Consider the following 17,990-nt stretch of genomic DNA (forward strand, 5'->3'; position numbering starts at 1 on the left):
ACCCTGCCCATGTCTACTTCCTTGCTGTTCAGAGACACCAGATCTACCACAGGACCTTTGCACCTTCTCTTCCTCTGCCAAAGGGGGTCCTTCCTTCACATATTCTCACAACTGAGGCCTTCTGACTCTGTGAACAACGGGGTCCCTCTCTCTGTCCTTTTGTACTTTCAGGAGTGAGTAACCAGCAGGGAGGCTGAGGGTCTTTTTATATAAGCTTTCAACAGTTTTGTTTTTCCTCCTCTAAAGATTGCCTGTTTATATCTTTTGCTGATTTTTCTCTTGGATGAGTTGTCTTAGCTTTTGTTTTTCGAAATTTTGTTGATTGAATTCTAAACCTGTAGAAAGCTTTAGGAATGAAGCTGTTCATCACAGAGTCCTTTACGGTGGTGAAAAAGTGAAAACAAACCCTCCAATGCAGAAATAGTAAGTAAGTACTGGAGGAATTGTTGTGCAACTGTTAAAAAGGCAATTCAGTAGACCTGTGAAGTAACAGGAAACATGAAATATAGATATGTGAAATAACATGAAAATATAATGTTAAATTATAATACTAACAGGAAAAAATAGGGAAAAATTTTTCAGGGAAAACATTTTTGCATAGAATAATTATCATTTGTAAATAATGAACACCTTGGAAGGCAATCTGCCATCAGGGGAAGAGTGGTTGTGTTTGAATTAAGGGTGATTCTGATTATCTTGTACTTTCCTGCACTTTCATAATGAGTTGATTTACTTGAAAATGAAAAGTGATTGTAGATAAATTTTAAAAACTATTGCACGAATCCTAGCAAGTGTAATGAAAGTCATAAGTCATACAAACAGGGAAATATTCTTCCAGAATCCCCTTACTTCTAAGAAATCAAACAACTCCTTTTCTTCCCCCTTTGCCTTGGAATCCTTGCCTGTGGGGTTATAAAATCTGTAGGTAGTGAGGAGCAGATATTCACTTCACAATGAACCATGAGTATCTGAAATCCAGCATCTGAGGGGCAGGGGGCTTGAGGGGACCGTGCCAAAGTAAAGCGAGTAGCAAGAAGCTATGTGGTACCAGTATGTTATGTGCACTCATTCTGCCCATCGAGGCTGGCTCCGGGTGGGTCAGCCTCTAAGGCACTGGCCCGCGCAGCCGCACATCTCGCAGCCGCCATCCGCCCCTGTTAGCGCCGTAGGCCTCGCGGCGTCCGGCTGCCTCAAAGAAAGCAAGCCAAGTGCGGGGTCAGAAACGCACCTGCTAATGGGGTGGGGTGTGAGTCTCAGAGAAGGTATGAGTCCATCCACAGCCTTGAAGGGAACCGTCTCCCTGGCCCCGAGGACCAGGAAGGGCCCAAGGTCAGCACGCGGTCCAAATGGTGGGCGAGATGGCATCTGGACTACAGCTCTAGACAGGCCTGAGCTCAACCCCAGATCTAGGCCTTTGGCATGTCGTGAACCCCTCTGAGCCTCGTTGTAAAGTCGCCGTTACTGTCAGGCCTGAATGAGGAAACCCCCACCTGCTTCAACCAGTGGTTGTCATCGTTATTCGGGGCGTCTATCTTCCCTACAGCGGTGAAAGTCCGTTGCTCCATGAAAGGGAGCAAACCCCTCGCAGGGGAGGTCTGGCTGCCTCTGGTGCTGTGGTCAATGAGCTGGGCACCACCCCCAGCACAGGCACCCCCAGACTGCTGCCACAGCCTTCCTGAACACACATGACTTCCTGTTTTCTAGACTCTCAGCCTGCAATGTCATCTCCAGCCGCGCCGGGGCCTGGGGGTGAGGCTGCGCTGCAGCAGGGCCTGGGGCTCAAGGTTCAGGCTGCAGGAGGCTGGGTCGGGTGGCTCGGAACCCGGCCGACCTTACCTGCACTGTGGTCTTTATGAGGAATATTGATGCCACGAGTGCCTGTGTACTGAGAGCTTACCTGTGAGGTAGCTGTGACGCGATTCCATTAGAGACACAGATGGTTAAGCGGCAGAGCCAAGACTTGTGCTCAAGCCCTCTACCTTCGAAGGATTGGTTTTTGCTGTGATGCCCAAGTGTTTCCTATTAAGGGGGAAACCAGCTGGACATGGGTGAGATTTTAAAGGCTGCCTTATAGGAGTGGGACAGTCTGTGTTCTTTGTGATTCTGAAGGCAGAGCTAGGACCAAAGCTGTTTTTGAACAACTCTGAAAATGTGAGCTTTCCACCAGTGACTGCTGAGTGGTGAGCACCCTGTCACCCAGGGTATTCAAGCAGAGGCTGAGGGTATCAGAGGAGAAATGCCTACAGAAGGTGGGAGGCCCTCTGGAGAACTTGAATTCCAGAAGCACCAGGATAAAGTGGAAAGACAAGGGAATTCACGTCAGATGCACGTGGGAACTTTCCTGCTTCAACTTCCTTGTCCACAAGATAGAGTTTGTAGTAATTTTGTCCATGCCCTGAAGAGCTGTTCTGAGGATTCAATCATATAACGCGAGGGCAAGTCTACACTGAGTGCAGGTGTGAGTTACGTTGTTATCCTTTCCCGAGGCCAGGAGAGCTCAGAAACGCCCCCCTGTCTCGAGCTCCCAAGCACTTCATGGATCTTCGTTGTCTGATTTTATCCTCATACACGTGAAAGGTGAGTGTCTTCATGGTGAGTAGGGGAGCCGAGCAGGTTCTGTCCCCCGCCTTGGCAGGAGTGAGAGGTGGGGAGGCCTGGTCCACTCCTGCAGCTGCTTGGCCCTGCAAGGCCTCTGTGGTAGCAGAGAAGACCCCTGAGACACGGCTCAGCGCCCCTTATCTCCATGCATCTGCATAACTACCCGGGAGGTCAGTCTTCTCAGCCCTCTGGCAGGTGCGGGAACTGAAGTTCAGAGAGGTCAAGAAAGCAACTCCCAAACACAGAGCCAGGAGGAGGCCGATTCAGAACTGGAATCTTCGTCTTTCTGGCTCCAAGGCCTATGATCTTTCCTCTTCTCAAGTGGCCTCATGGGGAGGGGAAATCAGCAAGTGAAACCAAAATGTATCACTTATGCTTTCCAGGGCTTGCTGGGGCAAGGGCACCAGACATGAAATGCCCCTAAGCTGCTGGGACCACCTGCGAAAACCTGGCAAACAGTGAGGTGTGTGAGTTTAGGGCTGGGTGAGAACTCTGGGTCCTGCACGCACAGGTGAGTCTCTCCCCCCGCCCCACCCCCAGGCAGAGGGGCAGGAAAAGTCCCAGGAACCCCACCCAGCTCTGAGGAAGTTACTTTTCTCCTCCGGTCTCGGTTTATACCGGAGTTGCTTAGGCCCCATAAGAGAGCCCTGCCGACATTCTGTATCTCACAGAATCGAGCTCCATCAGGCACAGGAAGCAATTTTAAAAGTACACATTGGCAGCGGCCTGGGTGGCTCAGTTGCTTAGGCCACTGTCAGGGCTCAGGTCATGATCCCTGAGTCCTGGAACCGAGTCCCGCATGGGGCTCCCAGCTCCTCAGGGGGGTCTGCTTCTCCCTCTGACCTTGTCCCCTCCATGCTCTCTCTCTCTCTAATAAATAAATAAAATCTTTAAAAAAAATGTACAAATTGGGGTTCAAGTGCGAGGGACCCTTACCAGTTGGAAGAGAGGGAGCCCGGCAGTCCCTCTGCTCCCAAATGGGGTCGGGGGGGGGAAGAGAGGAAGTTGGCCGGGGGGTCGACCAGCAGGAGCGTGTGCTCCCAGCTTTCTCATGGCCAAACCGGGCGGACTGAGACCTGCTTTTCCTGTTCTCAGAAGCTCATGGTCCAACTGGGACACAATACAATTCAAACACACCTCATCCAAAGAAATGAGACTCTGTAAGGGCAAGTGCCTCCCCCAGGCTGCCCTCTGCCCTCCCCCCAACCCCCACAATATTCCTGTGAATGGTCAGTGCCAGGAAACTTCCTGATCTGGCGGCTTTTGTAGAGACAACAGGGTGTAGAGAGCCGGCTGCGCTCGCGCTCACTAATGAGACTCATAACGTTTTTAGATGCGGGGGGCTGTGGGTACAGAGACTCTGTGATCCCTCTCCGTTGCCATGGAGTCTCCTCTGGGCATCTCACGTAGCTTGTTCCAGGTACCGTGCTATGGGGGCAGGCAGACTCCGGCTTATTAGGCTTCAAGTAAAAAACATTGTGGCACGACGGGTGGGGGTCTTCAGAGCAGGAAGGTGCTCCCTGAGCTCCCATGAAGCGGGGCGGGGTGGGGGGTCGTCGGGGGTGGGCAGCATCTGGGGCTGGGTGGGGACTGGAGGCCAGAGCCCAGGGTACATCGTCTACTCACTGCACGTGGCCGCGGGAAGACTGTGCGTGTCAGGGGCAGGAGCCTGAGACAACACTGGGTCATCGAGGCACTCGTCCGGGAGATGGTTTTCGTCGCACTGGGCGTGAGCACTAGACGGGACTCTACGGAAGGCTGTTCATGCAGGATCCTGAGCCTGAGGCCCCCCTGCCCCCGACCAGGACCATGTGCTGGGGAGGGAGGCCCTCTCTCTGCTGAGACCCCTCACCCTGCCCCCCCCCCAAGACTGTGCAGGGTAACATCCTGGCCGCTGGGACCTGGGGTGGCATAAAGGTTTTCCCTCCAGGTGAGATCAGCAGGTTTCCTACCAGCATGATATGAAGACCCCTGTGAAGAGAAGGAGAACTCTGCAGATGGTGACCGACACCGTCCCACATGCTGGCCGCCCACCACAGTCCTCTGCATGCGTCCCAGGGTCTGGTCTGTGGGAGGGGAGGGACGAGAGTCCGGCTTCCCACTTCAGCTGGGCCCTGGCGGTCCTGAGCTACACCGTGTTGGTGACGGGGATTGTCGTAAGCATCTGGGGCAGTGACCTCCTGGCTGTGGACAAGGTCAGGCTCTGGGCCAGGCTCCCCCTCTCGGCCTCCCCCAGCGTTCTAATCTTGTGTCCAGTACTGGGACTACGTGAGTGAGCAAGGCAGGCTCTTCCAAGGCTTTGGCTTGTTTTTCTGCCAGGTGTCATCGTGCTTGTGTTTTACCCAGAACACCTAGAATCCCCGAAAATATCACTGCCCGCCATCAGCCTGGCCCCCAGGTGGATGGCCTGATCACCTGGGAGCTTGCCTAACACCTAGATGTGCTTCCCACGTCTGGAGCCCACCTGGACTTCAGTTTCCACATTTGCCCTATGTCTGTCCAGACGCCAGGGTCTGGCGCGCGGGTCCCCCGTTAGGCCTGGAAAATAGGGTCTCCTTATTTTCCAGATTTGCTGAGTGTGCCTTGGGCAGGGGGCCAGAGAATGGCCTGTGGAGGTCCGGGTTGGATGGAAAAAAGGCTCAGGGGGTCAGATCCTACCTCAGCTCTCCTGCTTTGCAAATAGGGCTTGTCGCCCTTCCCCTGGTGACCATCACGTCTGGGCCTGCGCTGGGAGGCTATTGTTAGGTTGTCTTTGCTCTCGTCAACACAACTCCACTGATAGGAAGGCAGCATTTTCTAAATGGGAAATCATGTGACTGCTCAGAATACCTCCCCCTCATCAAATGCCCCCCGGTTTAACAGTGAGGGCAGGATCTGGTTAGCCGTGCGGCTTCGAACACCCAGAAGTTAGACACATCAGCGTCTCTCGTCCTACCTAGTTGAAAAGTTCTTGATGAAATTTGACCCTTTCTTCCTAAAAAAAAAAAAAAAAAAAAAAAAAAAAAAAAAAAAAAAAAAGAAGAAAGAAAAAGAAAAAAACGTGTTGGTGGTGATTTGGGGGTGGGGGGACAATTACGGTGACAACAACAGCTGACCTGGAGCACTCATGACGCGTGGGGTTGGGCACCTGCAGGCCTCACTACTGCCTAGTGAGACACAGATGGCGTTAGCTCCGTCTTCCGGATGTGAGAAGATGTGAGACGTGACTTTCTTGTAGGGTATGTGTGTGCGAGGCTACACCTATGTGATGTTGCCCCTTCCAAAATCTCAACCCTGGAGACCCCCTGGCCCGGGCTCCAGCCCAGACCTAGTCAGCGAGAAGCAGGGGGAGATGGGAGCGGGCAGCCACGACAGAGAGTCTGAGCGAAATCCTCAGTTTCTGGGCCCTTGCTCAGACCCTGGGTTCTCCTGGGTGCTGTGGACCTGGTGCAGAGGCCAGGAACCGTGAGAGAAAACAATCGTAGCTGTAGAGAAAAGCAGCCACCATCCCCCATGTTAAATACCCACCTTCCTTCGGCGACCGGATGTAATGAGGCTATGAGAAAGTGTGCGAGGGGCTCAGGGAAGGAGGCAAACAGCTCTCTGCCCTGGTGATGAGGGTGCAGGGAAGAAGCTAGAACCAGGAAGCCAGTGTATCTGCCTCATGCCTTTGAGGGGGCATCCTGGAGAACTCTCTGCTGTTCGAGGGAAGCCCCTCAACCCAGTGGAAGCCATGGCCTTAGCCCCACGAAGGCAGGGACTCAGAAGACCTTACCCACCTCTTGGACATCACTGTTCTTCTGGAAGAAATGGTCAAAAACATCTACCAATATATTTTTTTATTTTATTTTCACCACACCCTTAAGGTAGATCTGATTACCAACCATTTTACAGATGAAGAAACTGAGGCCCAGAGAGGTGAGGTGACTTGTCCAAGACCACACAGCTACTTAGTGGCAAGGGAGGGACTAGAACCCAGCTGACACCCGCTCCAGGGCTCCTTCTCTTCCAGCATTCCCTGGCACTGAGCAGGTGCCCAAGAAGTAGTTAATCAGTTACCTCATTGAATTAGGTCCTGGGTCCCTGTGGAACTCTCCGTGTGACCACTGCCTTCCGCAGGCCCATTGCTCCCAGCACAAGCACAGCTGGACTGGGTGGATGGCAGATCCCTACCCCAGGAAATATGTTGCGGTTAATATCCTCTCCTCGGCCAAACCACACACAGTGGACTTGTCATGGGCCATAAAATCATGTTGCTCTTTAAAAAGAAAGAAAGAAAACCTGTCCCTGTTACTAATCTCTGGGGGAGGCAACCAGTCTCCTCCCCCACCGCGCTGGCTCTGCACAACACGAAGAAATATTTCTTCTCATTTGTTCTAAATTTACTGTCCAGTAATTTTTCTGTTCTCATTTTATGTGACAGGCAGCTAAGCGACTTTCTCCCAGCCTTTTCTCTGAATCTCAACCACCCCAATAAATTGCTGACACCTCTTCTCCATTCCTAAAAGAAAAAAAATCACACCAGCATTGGTGGCCTTTGTCAGGGGGTGGCCTGCCTCCTAGGGGGTTTGGACCCTTACCTGTGGTCAGTGGGGGTCCTGTGGGTCTGCCTCAGGGCCAGAGGGCAGGCCAACTTTGCATCTTTGCTGAAAACTACAGGATATCTAATGAATGGCTCCCCTGCACCCCTGTGCTCAAAGCGTGGCCATTGGTCTCCAGCCCTCCAGCCTGTACAGCCTAGGAGGAGGGGAATCTCAGAATCTGGCGAGTTATGCGAGTTATGCTTGTGGAGTGCTTTGTGGGGGTCAGAATCAGCTATTGAATCCCCAGGGGCGAAAGTGGGGGGATAAGAGTCTCACCGCTGAGGGAAGGGGTTGAGCTAGCAATGGGGAGCTGGAAGAGGAGGGAACTCGAAGTGGGTCGGAAAGTTCTGGAGAGCTCAAAGAGGAGCAGAAGAGGCGGTGTGGGGGAGGCATGGGGGAGCTGGGCCTGGGCTGGTGGCCGTCGGAAGCTTACGAAGAGATCAGCCACCAGGGACCCAAGAGGTCCTGAATCAGGGTGGGAGTAGAACCTTTGAGATTGGGATTCAGGGACGTTAGAGGTGGAACCCGGGGGGGGGGGGGGGGGGGGGGGGGCGGGGGGGCGCCCCTCGCGCGGGGGGGGGGGGGGGGGGGGGGGGGGGGCGGGGCAGCCTGGGATCACCTGCTCCCATAGTGCAGGTGGAGGGGGGGTAGATGCCCAAAGGCTGCTCCTGGAGAAGGGTGGGCAGAGCGGAGCCCAGGGCAGGAAAGCGAAGCTAGGGGGGCTCACTGCCTGCCAGAGTCCTGGGGACAGCCTCCGGCTTGCTGCTGACCAAGCTGACAGGGGGGTCCTCTGTGTTTCTACGCGGGGCTGTTGGGAGAATCTGGTAAGTTATTCCATTAAAGGGGTGTCGGACACATAGTAAACACTGAAGAAACGTTAGTTCTCACCCTTCTTAATGGAAGAGGCGACTGAAAGAGGTGAATACTTTGCCCTGAGTCAACCCACGGACGCGCGCGGCATCCACTCCCACGGCCGCGGCGGAGGGCTGCAGGTGGCCACCAGGGGGCACCCTGGCCTTGGGAGACGCCGCCAGGGCGGGCCGACCGCCGCGCTCCCGGGCTCGCTCAGCGGAGGCCGGTGCTAGGACGGTTTGCAGGCTGCGTTGCTGCACACATCCCCAGCAGGAAGTACAATCTAAGATCCACGCCTTCTCACTCGCAGTGCCGTGAGCTTTCAAACAAACGTGCTCTGATTTAACCAGAACATTTACCATACGGCCTTCCCCACTCCCTTTGCACAGTAACGCCAGCGCCCGCTAGATGTGCGCTGCTGGTTTGACAAGGGTTGATAGGGCTGTGAGGACTCGGGGCTCATCTGCAAACTGGGCTGGAGCAAGCCAGATGGAGTTCTGAGCTACATTTTGTAGGATGCATCAGACTTTACCAGATGGCAGGGTTGCAAGGAGAGAGAGGGAGAGAATATGTAGAGGGAACAGTGCATGCAAAGGCACAGAGGCAGAGTCTGGAAGAGCAAGGTGTGTCCCGGGAATTTTAAGTACGGGAGGGAAGGGAGTGGGCAGGGACAGCTGAAGCTGAGGCTGTGGGGCTGGGACCAGTAAGGAGGGAGACTGCCAGGTTTGGGCAGGGAGGGGGCTCCCCAAATACACCTTTGTCTATTGCTCATGAGACCCTTTCGGGCCCAGCCCCACACCCCACCGCCCTGAGCGGGAGACCCTACTCAGCGCCTGGCACTGAGGAAACTGTGAGTCAGGAGGGGAGAGTTAACCCAAATTCTCACGGTCCTAATTACTGATATTATTCAAACATCAGTCCTGTTCTCTGCCTGCGAGTGGGCCTTAGGGAGCTACATACCCTAATTCAGGTGGGGTCATTCATCCAGACATGGGCGTTTTATTAGGGCGTGGTTCATGTGGGAGGTCGCACACAGCTGGGCTCCAGTGGGCCCAAGGCACCATCCTGTGTGCACTGGACGACTTCACCTTCCACCTAGTTTCTGTTTCTTTCCGGTCTTCCCAGGATCTGAGGCCCCACCAAGCATCACGTCTGGCTGTTAGCGGAGGCTGGGTTTTCCCCAGAGCTGGTCCAAGGGTACGGGAGGAAAGTTGTGGTTAGAAGGGGTAGGGAATGGATCTAGTCGCCCCACTTGCCAGGATTTCCTGGCCTAGTCAGTCCTGGGGCCACCTTGGGATGGTGGGCACGTGTGCTGTCGCCCTGGGCCTGGCTGATCAGTCTCATCTCTTGGCACAGGGGCACAGAGCTTCGGCCTGCTGGACCCCAAACTCTGCTACCTGCTGGACGGAATCCTCCTCATCTATGGTGTCATTATCACTGCCCTGTTCCTGAGAGCAAAGGTGGGTGCCACGGGCCTTGGGGAGTAGGCGTGGGCTCCTCTGCTTCGTGCATGTCCGGAAGGGCCTTAGTGTTGGCAAGTCTCAAGCACGGGTAGGCATGGAGCTTGGTGTCCATGGCAAAGCAGGGACCAGCCAAGATCGGAGCTTGGGTGGCCGGGGAAGGGGGCGGGTGGTCTCTGCCACAGCCCTGCGGTGGCGTGGGAGGATAGTGGGAAGCTGGGTGTCCTCCTGAGGAGCCATACAGATGAGCAAACATCAGAGCATCCCAGGGCCAGGCTACCGCCGGCAGGAAAGGGGCTTATGTCTCAGACAACCGAGAGCAGGAGGTGGGGCACCCACGGTGTGTTCCCAGGCTCTGCTGTCCCGCTGCTGATGGAGGCGGAAGTAACCTGTCTCTGGAAACCTCGGGGTCCCTATCAGTGCACGTGAGGGGGGCCCAGAGCATGGGTTTTCAGCTGGTGCCTACGGAGCCTGGATTTCTTGAAAGGGCTGGACTGGGTGGGCCACGGTGCCCGCAGCAGGTGGGACGTAGCTCGGTCCCTGAGACCACTTTGGTCCTCGCGCCTACTGCCCTTTAGGACGGCAGACTTCAGCAAAAGTCTTCATTTGTAGAACAGTCTTACCTACTCATTTTCTTTTTAAAAGTGTGAGCAGGGGTGCCTGGGTGGCTCAGTGGGTTAAGCCACTGCCTTTGGCTCAGGTCATGATCTCAGGGTCCTGGGATCGAGGCCCAGGCTCCCTGCTCAGTGGGGAGCCTGCTTCTCCACCCCACCCCCCGCCGCCTACTTGTGATCTCTGTCAAATAAATAAATAAAATCTTTTTTAAAAAATAAGTAAATAAAAATAAAAATGTGAGCAGAGCTGTCCTAGATGACCTCTCGGGGGGCTTCCAGGGCTGTGCCCCCGTAGGATCTCGCTGTTTCTCTCCCTCGGGCGGCGGGAACAGCGCCGAGGTTGAGGCTCCGTGCGCCTCGGCCGGTCCTCAAGGACACTAAGCTGGAGCGACATGGCGACGCACGAGGTCGCGAGAGGAGTGGGGGCCCCGTGCAGCCACCGCCCACCTCGGAGTCGAGGCGCGGGGTGTCACACGGCGCAGCGCCCAGGCGGGGAGCGGGGCTCTAACCCGGCCACCCTCTCTCCCAGTTCCAGTTCTGCAGGAGAGCGGCTGCCCCCGAGGACCCGCAGGGCCCCCACCAGCTCTACAACGTAAGTCCTCCTCGTCCCACCCCCCGGGTTTTCTAGACCGCACGCGGCGCAGGAACCGTCCGGGCCGGGCCGCGCCGGGGGGTGCGAGCGTGCGCGTCGTCCCGCGGATGCGGATGCGCGGCGCCAGGCTCCGGAGCCCTCCTGACCCTCCTGCCCCCGGCTGGCGGGGCCCCTGCAGGTGGGGAGGGGGTCAGTCGGCCTCCAGGGTAGGAGGGAGCAGATTCCGTCTCCCTGTACAGTGGCACTTGGGTCGGATCCGTTTACGCGCGCACACGCGCTCACGCACACACACGCGCCGGAGTCAGGGCGCTGCATGTTCTCTGAGATGCCCTGTGAGAGGCTGGTTCCCAGCGGGCCCCCAGCTTTCACGCAGACCGCAGTCCCTGCTCCTTTCTGTGAGAGCCACCACCCAGAGGGGACTCCCCCTCCAGCGGTCCGGTCCTCCTGAGGATGTCTTTCCTGGCTCTGAGGCTTTCCTGTCTGTTGTAGGAGCTCAATTTAAGAGGAAGAGAGGAGTATGAGGTTTTGGACAAGAGACGAGGCCTGGACCCCGAGATGGGAGGAAAACAGGTAGGGTATTCCTCTGTCTGCCTGTGAGTGTGAGTGTGAGCGTGCCAGCGGGCGTGCTGAGGACAGTCAGGAGAGGCCTCCTGGGAGCCAGCACACTCTATCAGCACAGTCCGTCCTAACACGCAAGGGGCCTGGGGCCCGAGGACAGCCGGAGCCCCAACTGCTTCCACCCCCTCCTCTTCCTTCCCCGGACTCCATTCTGCATCGCGAGGGACCTCCCACACGGGAACATGGCACTTGGCCCTTGCGACCAAGCACCACCCACCTCCTCTTAAACTGCTTGGCCACCCTGAGATGCAGGCCCCCAAAAGGACAGATCTGGTGAAGAGGTCCATGCAGGAAGGGCCCAAGACCGTTGGACACGGAATTCTGGGCACAAGGTATCCCTTAGAGCAAGGTCCAGCTCCAGGCTCCTAGTGGCTCTGTTCTCTTGCCTGTGAACTCTGCACCCTGGGGGGAGGGGAGGCTGGATGAGGCCAGGGCAGGGTCCTCTTATAAATAGGGTTCAGGGGTGCCTGGGCAGCTCAGGCAGTTAAGCGTCTGACTTTTTGGTTCAGGTCATGATCTCGGGGTCCTGGGATGGAGCCCGTTGTTGGGCTCCCCAGTCAGTGGGGAGTCTGTTCCTCCCTCTCCCTCTGCCCTTCTCCCATTCATGTTCTCTCCATCTCTCTCAATCAAATAAATAAAACCTTAAAAAAAAAAAAAAAGCAGGGTTCAGCCCAAAAGCCCAGACTGCCCAGGTTTTAGGACACTGCTGCCTGACAGTACCCAGTGGCCCTTGATGTTTCTGGCCACACCTGTCGCCCCAGCCCCACACTGTCCGAGCCCTGCCCTGGGCCGGGCATGTTGTTGCTAGAGCCAACGGGCGGGGAGGAGACACTGGCAGTTTCCTTGGTCCCTGCCATCCAGCCTCAGCTCGCCTCTCCTCTTTTTACTTAGATGAGGAGGGGTGAAGGGGGGTTGGGGGTCACCAGGGCTTGCTGGGCAGTGACTGGCCCTGCTCTAAGTGAGGGTACTTGGCACCTTTTGTTTGAAGCCACTTGTGACATGTTCGGCACTGTCTCTGCAAGGGGACACAAACGAGCTATCAGCAGAAACCCCCGAGGCCAGCCCTGGGCAAACTGGGCTGAGGAGGCCCTCGGGGGTGGGGGGTGGTGGTGGTGGTTGTGAATCCAGTGTGCCCGGGAGCGCGTGTGTGCGTGCTAAGAAGTAGGAGCCCCAGTAGAGCTGTGAGGGTAGGGGTGGCGGGGGCGGGGCTGTAGGAGGGAGCAGGGCCAGGGACTGGGTGCAGGCACGGGTGGCCCAGGGTATGAGGAGAGGGGTGGCAGGAAGGGTGCTACTATTGTCCTGGCCTGGAGCCCTGTCTCTCCACCCCTAACCTGCCCCTTGTCTTTCCCAGCAGAGGAAGAGGAATCCTCAGGAAGTCGTGTACAATGTGAGTACAGGTGGACGTTGGAGGGAGGGCTCTGGGTGGAGGCATTGCTCCCTGCCCTGCGTCTTTGCCTCACTTGACCTTCACCTTTCTGTGCCACGGGACTCATCTGCTTGCTGCCTGCGGGGCTGGATGCTCGAAGGACACCCCCTTCCCCTGCCTTCTCCCCTTCCATACCTGGGTCTGCTGTTGGTGGTGCTGGGGGGCAGCAAGGTCGGGCTGGGCAAGAAGGGGGGCGGCAAGCCCCTCAGAGGGGCTCCTGCTCCCAGAGGCCAGAGTTTGTTCCTGAGTGTCACCTCTTGTTGGAAGGTCAGCTCGCCACCTGGGTGTGGATCTGGTTGTGGTTTTCAGGCTGTTGATCTGGGGCTGCCCTGAAGGGGACGGTTGCAGGTAACCTCCTGGGGAGAGAGGCACCTCTTCTTCCTTCCTGCATATGGGGGAGGCACGGCCCATGGCCTTGGACATATGAAGAGACACGTAGCTCAGATAGATGGTGCTGGCGACTCCGGGTGAGCCCTTGCACTGTCCCCGTTCATGTGCTTCGGCTAGAACTCCACATTTCATCTTCAAACCTAGGTTGAGCTTCTCAGTTCAGTGCCAAAGGGCTGGCCACTCAGAGAATGTCCCAAAGGGGGTGCCTGGTGGCTCAGATGGTTGAGTGTCTGCCTTCCACTTGGGTCGTGATGCCAGGGCCCCGGGGTCCCGGGACCCAGTTCCACGTCGGCCTCCCTGCCTAGCGGGGAGTCTGCTTCTCCCACTGCCTGCTGAAAAGAATGTTCCAAAGGGTGAGGAGCTGGTTGTGGACAGAGAGGCTTGTGAGAATAAGGACCGGAGCTTTGACTGTGGGAGCTCCCTGCCAGGTAGGAAGCTGAGAGGCTTCCTCTTGTGCGGGAGCCCACTGTTTTCTGCATTAGTTAGTAAACCCAGTGTCCCACGCCCTCTGCTTTTTCCAGGCGCTGCAGAAAGACAAGATGGCGGAGGCCTACAGTGACATTGGGATAAAAGGCGAGGTGAGTGCTGATTCCCAAGGTTTGGCTCAGGGTGGAGAGGCCCCCAGGGAGGGAGGGAGTCCCTCCTCACCTTCTAGAGGTCCCTGCTGTAGGCCTCCGTCCGAGTATCACCAACAGAACGCCTTGTGGTAGCAGTCAGGGGCAAAGCGTAACCCAGCTCTTCCCCACTCAGCGGCACCTAAGGCAGTGGGGGAAGGTGATGTTCTTTCAGGAACCAAGTCTAGATCCCAAGACGCACTAAGCTTTGTAAAAAGCAAGGCGGATCTGTCACCATCAGTAATCACCAAGTGCTTACTGTGTGCCACGCTGGGTTCAGAGCCTAGGTCTCTGAGACTCAGGGCAAAATGAAAACGCAGGGCCCCTTATTTCTAAAAGATTAAGAATTTCTGAATGATGAGAGCAGAGTGCTGACCCCTCCCTAGTAGGTGCTGCGTAGGTCACGTGTCCCCAAAGCAGGTCTGGTCAGTGCTTTACCAGGTAGGCGGTCTCACGTAATCCCCACAATAACCCAGGGAGAACCACGGGAGGTGAAACGACTTGCCCGAGGTCGCTTAGCTAGTAACTAGGGGAGCCCAGCTGTGAGGGGACTCTGCAGCCAGAGCTGCTCCCACTGCGTAGTTGTCACTCCCAGTGAGCACTGAAGAGTAGCCAGGACCTCTGAGAGCGGCAGGCAACATGGCCAGCTCCCATGCAGCCCGGATTCTAGGACTCTTGATGTCTCTGAGCACGTGAGTGGGGACCAGCAAACCTGGGCCCCATTGAAGCCAGTCCTCACCTTACCTGCCGAGTGAGGTCTGACAAGTCGCCGGCGGACCCTTCTCCCCGCCGCCTGGGAAACAGTCAGTCATCTCTGACTCTCCGGGGTTCCTGAGAGTTGGGGCCTTGAGTCGGAGGCTGCTGCTGATTGACTGTCTGCCCTTTTGGTTCCTTCTCACAGAACCAGCGTCGGAGAGGGAAGGGGCACGATGGCCTTTACCAGGTAAGCTGCCTCTGGTCTGTGCTGCGGGCACCCCCTCCCTGCCTGGTGCTGTCTAATCAGGGGCAAGTCTAGACTCCCCTGTTTTGCTTGCTGGTGGCACCCAGCTCTTGCCATCAGCTGGCCAGGGCGAAAACCACAAGTCCCAATTCGCGTCCCAGGGCCACATCTGCCAAGAAGGCCCTGGGGCATGGCTGGGATTCAGCCATCCAAGCATAGGACTTGGTTCCAACCAGGAGACCATGGGAGCCCCCAGGCACTGGCCACAGAAAAGCAGCAGCTGCCCAGAGGGCTGATGTAGGCAGAAGACACCTGCCTCTTCCCCCACTGCTCTGGGCCCTTGAAAGAAACCTTGCTCTGCCTTGTATCCTCAGACCTAATAAGTTGGGTGGGTGGGTGGGAAAACTGAAGGGGGAAAAAAATCAAGAGAAATAATAACTTTAAAAAGAAGATGTTATAGTCAGGTGCCTGGTTTATGCAAATTAGTGTGAAAAATTATGCAAACCAAGGACACCCAGCCTACTTCTCTAAAATATAATCCCCATCGGGTTCTTATTTGGCTACTTCTGGCTCCCCTGGGCTCTTCAGAGCTTGCTTGAGTGACTCCAACGTGTCAGGCCGCCCAGCTTGCCTGAGTTTAGAATGATGTCAAGGGGCCCTCAGAATGTTCCTGAGTGTGGCAGCTTTGATCTGTCTTCTGGACCCGGGAGAGCTGTTCCAGTGGGATTGGGACCAGCTTGCCTGCCCCACCCCCCAACGAAGAGCATAAGTGTAGTAGGGTGATGTGGGAAGGAGGCTGGGGGGAGAGGGCTGAGGTCAGGGGGCCACTGTCTCCCCGTGACAAGTCCTGGCTTCCTGGAGGCCCAGGTATGAGGGACAGCAAACTCTCTGGAGCAAACCTGATTCCAGCTCAGTGTTCAGGGATGGGGGTGCTTCCCTTCCTCTTGGGTCCAACAGAAAGTTCTTCTAGGCCCACGCACAGGGCAGAGAGTGCGTCTCTCCTACAGCCCTCTGGGAGGCACGAGGGGCTCATTCTACTAGTTGACCTCTAGGTAGGTTTGTGCCTGTGCGGAGCTCCTGACCCACTTTTCTTTTCTGATTTGCTTTCACCAGGGGCTCAGCACGGCCACCAAGGACACCTATGACGCCCTCCACATGCAGAACCTGCCTCCTCGCTAACAGCACCAACCACAAGCCAGACCCGTGGACACCCAGATTGTTAAAGACACAGGATAAAGCATTTATAACCCAGTTCACGCCCAGTTCACCTCCAAAGTATTCCCTCTTGAGAACTGGATGCTTTGCATTGTTAACATTTGGACATATCCAAATCCAGACCATCATCCCTGGACTCTGGAGGGCAGTGTGCTCCACCAGGGTCATGACCCAGCCTTGCCGAGTCCGTTGTGAGGGCGGCACATTTTGGGGGTTTCTGTGCAGGGGCGTCTTCCGGTGCACTGGACACTGGGGACGGACCCCTCTCCTGGAGGCCCCAGGCTCCTCCTCACAGCCGTGTTCTGTCCATGTTTTGTCAATTCCTCAGAGAAACCCCAAATGTTAGCACATATCCCAATAGCTTTTATTGTTCCCTCGGGATTTGAGTGGCTTTGCTCCTGCTGTAAATTTGGCTTCTGTCGTCAACATGTGCCTTCATTTCAAGGTCACTTGTCACTGGGGCAAAGGGGCTGTTGCGTCTCCCCGTGAAAGGCCTGGGCAGAGGGGGAGAGGACGGGTGGGGGGGTAGCGTTCAAGTTGGCTGAAGCAGGGGAGCAGGGCAGCGGCGACGGAGGCCCCGTGAGAGCAGGGAGGGCTGCGGGGCAGAGAGGACGGGCCCCCCTCAGTCAAGCGTACATCCCCCTTTATCGAAACAGCATCTGTGGGCTGCGCACTCGGGACCGGACGACGATGAACAGGCCCTGCACGCCCTCACGGAGCTCTCAGCCTCCCGCGGGGGCCGTGAGCTCTGAACTGACCCGCCTCAAGGCACATGGTCGGTGCCACTGCGGAGTGCGAACGGCGGGGCGAGGGAAGGGGGCGCGCGCACACCCCTTCCAGGCACCCGTTCACTTCCCGGCGTCCCTGTGAAGGCCTCCGCAGGCGGCACAGCGCCCCGCACCCCTGCAGAGACCCGAGGGCTGCGGCAGGCGGGAGTCGCCTCGGCCGGCTTCCGGCTTCCGGCGTCGCCTGAGCCGCCTGCTGGGATCGCCTCGGCCGGCTTCCGGCTTCCGGCTTCCGGCTTCCGGGGTCGCCCGGGCGGGCGTCCAGGAGCATTGCCGCGTGAGGTGTCGTGTGTGACGCTCCGCTCCGCCTGGTTGTCATTTAGGCCGGCGTGCTAAAGCCCTGCTTACTTTCCGCATAATAAACGCGCTGGTGAAGATGCCGCTTTCGCCCCGAGCTGTGTTGCCGCCCCAGCAGGTAACGGTGATTCCGGTGATTCCGTCTGGGGTGGCCCAGCCGGTGACCTTGCCTTGGGGCGAAACTGCCGACTCCCAGCGAGCACGGTGGCTGCTTGGACCCTGCGTGCAGGGACCGGGAGTGCTGCCCTCCGGGCCGGTGGCTGTGTCTCCGGGCCGAGCGGGCGTCAGGCCCGGCCAGGCCTGGAAGGGGCCGGGGAAGCCGCTGCGACCGCAGGGCTCCCAGCCCCGTGGTCAGCTTGGGGACAACGGGCACGTGGCAGAGGGAGGCCCCGGAGCAGCCACGGTCAGCAGAGTGGGGGTGTGGGGGTTGCAAACGGCCGCTGACGCCTCCGCACAAACCTTCTGTCTGCAGGGGGAGGGCTGGAGGATGACAGAGGTCCCTTTGGGTCAGGTTCTCTCTAAATGTAAAAGCGGCCCCAAGTCGTCAAGCTGCCAATTAACACTGGGTAGACTTCGAGATCAAAAACCCAAGGTCACGGCTGTTAAAAGCCCCGGAGCATTTGGGATTCCAGCGGGAGCGACTCGCATCTCAGTGAGGCGTGCATGTAACACCTCAGGAAGAGACGGCACTCGATTTGAAACCTGACCTCATGGGGGGAACTCAATTCCATTCAACAAATATTTACCCTGCACCGACCTGTTTCTGTGCCCAGCACTTTGCAAGCTCCCTGCGAGGACACAGAAGAGCCACCGCATAGCGGGGGACTTAACAGTTTGCCATTGGATTCCAGCCACATCACGGAAAGAGCAGCATCGCCCGGTGGTCATGACACCCAGGGGGCAGGTAGGAGGGGGAGCTGCCAGGGAAGGGGTGCAGACAGAGTCCAGCCAGGGGCTGGGGAAGTGGAGCAGGTTTCATGGGAGGATGGCTTCTGAGGACAGCTGGCCCTAATTAGGCGACTTGGTC

General features: G+C 56.9%; 1 protein-coding gene across 2 annotated transcripts in view; it reads left to right on the forward strand.

The window, feature by feature from the left end:
- Positions 1–16,348, forward strand: part of LOC111150748 (CD247 molecule) — a 68,519-nt gene extending 52,171 nt beyond the window's left edge. The window contains exons 2-8 of one of the 2 annotated variants that reach the window (XM_022508328.1): positions 9,369–9,472; positions 10,616–10,678; positions 11,168–11,248; positions 12,648–12,683; positions 13,634–13,690; positions 14,628–14,669; positions 15,780–16,348. In XM_022508328.1, the coding sequence (XP_022364036.1) occupies positions 9,369–9,472; positions 10,616–10,678; positions 11,168–11,248; positions 12,648–12,683; positions 13,634–13,690; positions 14,628–14,669; positions 15,780–15,845 (449 nt within the window). In that variant the 3' untranslated portion in view covers positions 15,846–16,348. The remainder of the gene's footprint in view (positions 1–9,368; positions 9,473–10,615; positions 10,679–11,167; positions 11,249–12,647; positions 12,684–13,633; positions 13,691–14,627; positions 14,670–15,779) is intronic. The other variant, XM_022508329.1, reaches the window with a different exon arrangement.
- The last annotated feature ends 1,642 nt before the right edge of the window (positions 16,349–17,990 follow it).

This window comes from Enhydra lutris, unplaced genomic scaffold (genome assembly GCF_002288905.1).
Source record: "Enhydra lutris kenyoni isolate GAN:26980312 unplaced genomic scaffold, ASM228890v2 scaffoldscaffold24, whole genome shotgun sequence".
Lineage (NCBI taxonomy): Eukaryota > Metazoa > Chordata > Mammalia > Carnivora > Mustelidae > Enhydra > Enhydra lutris.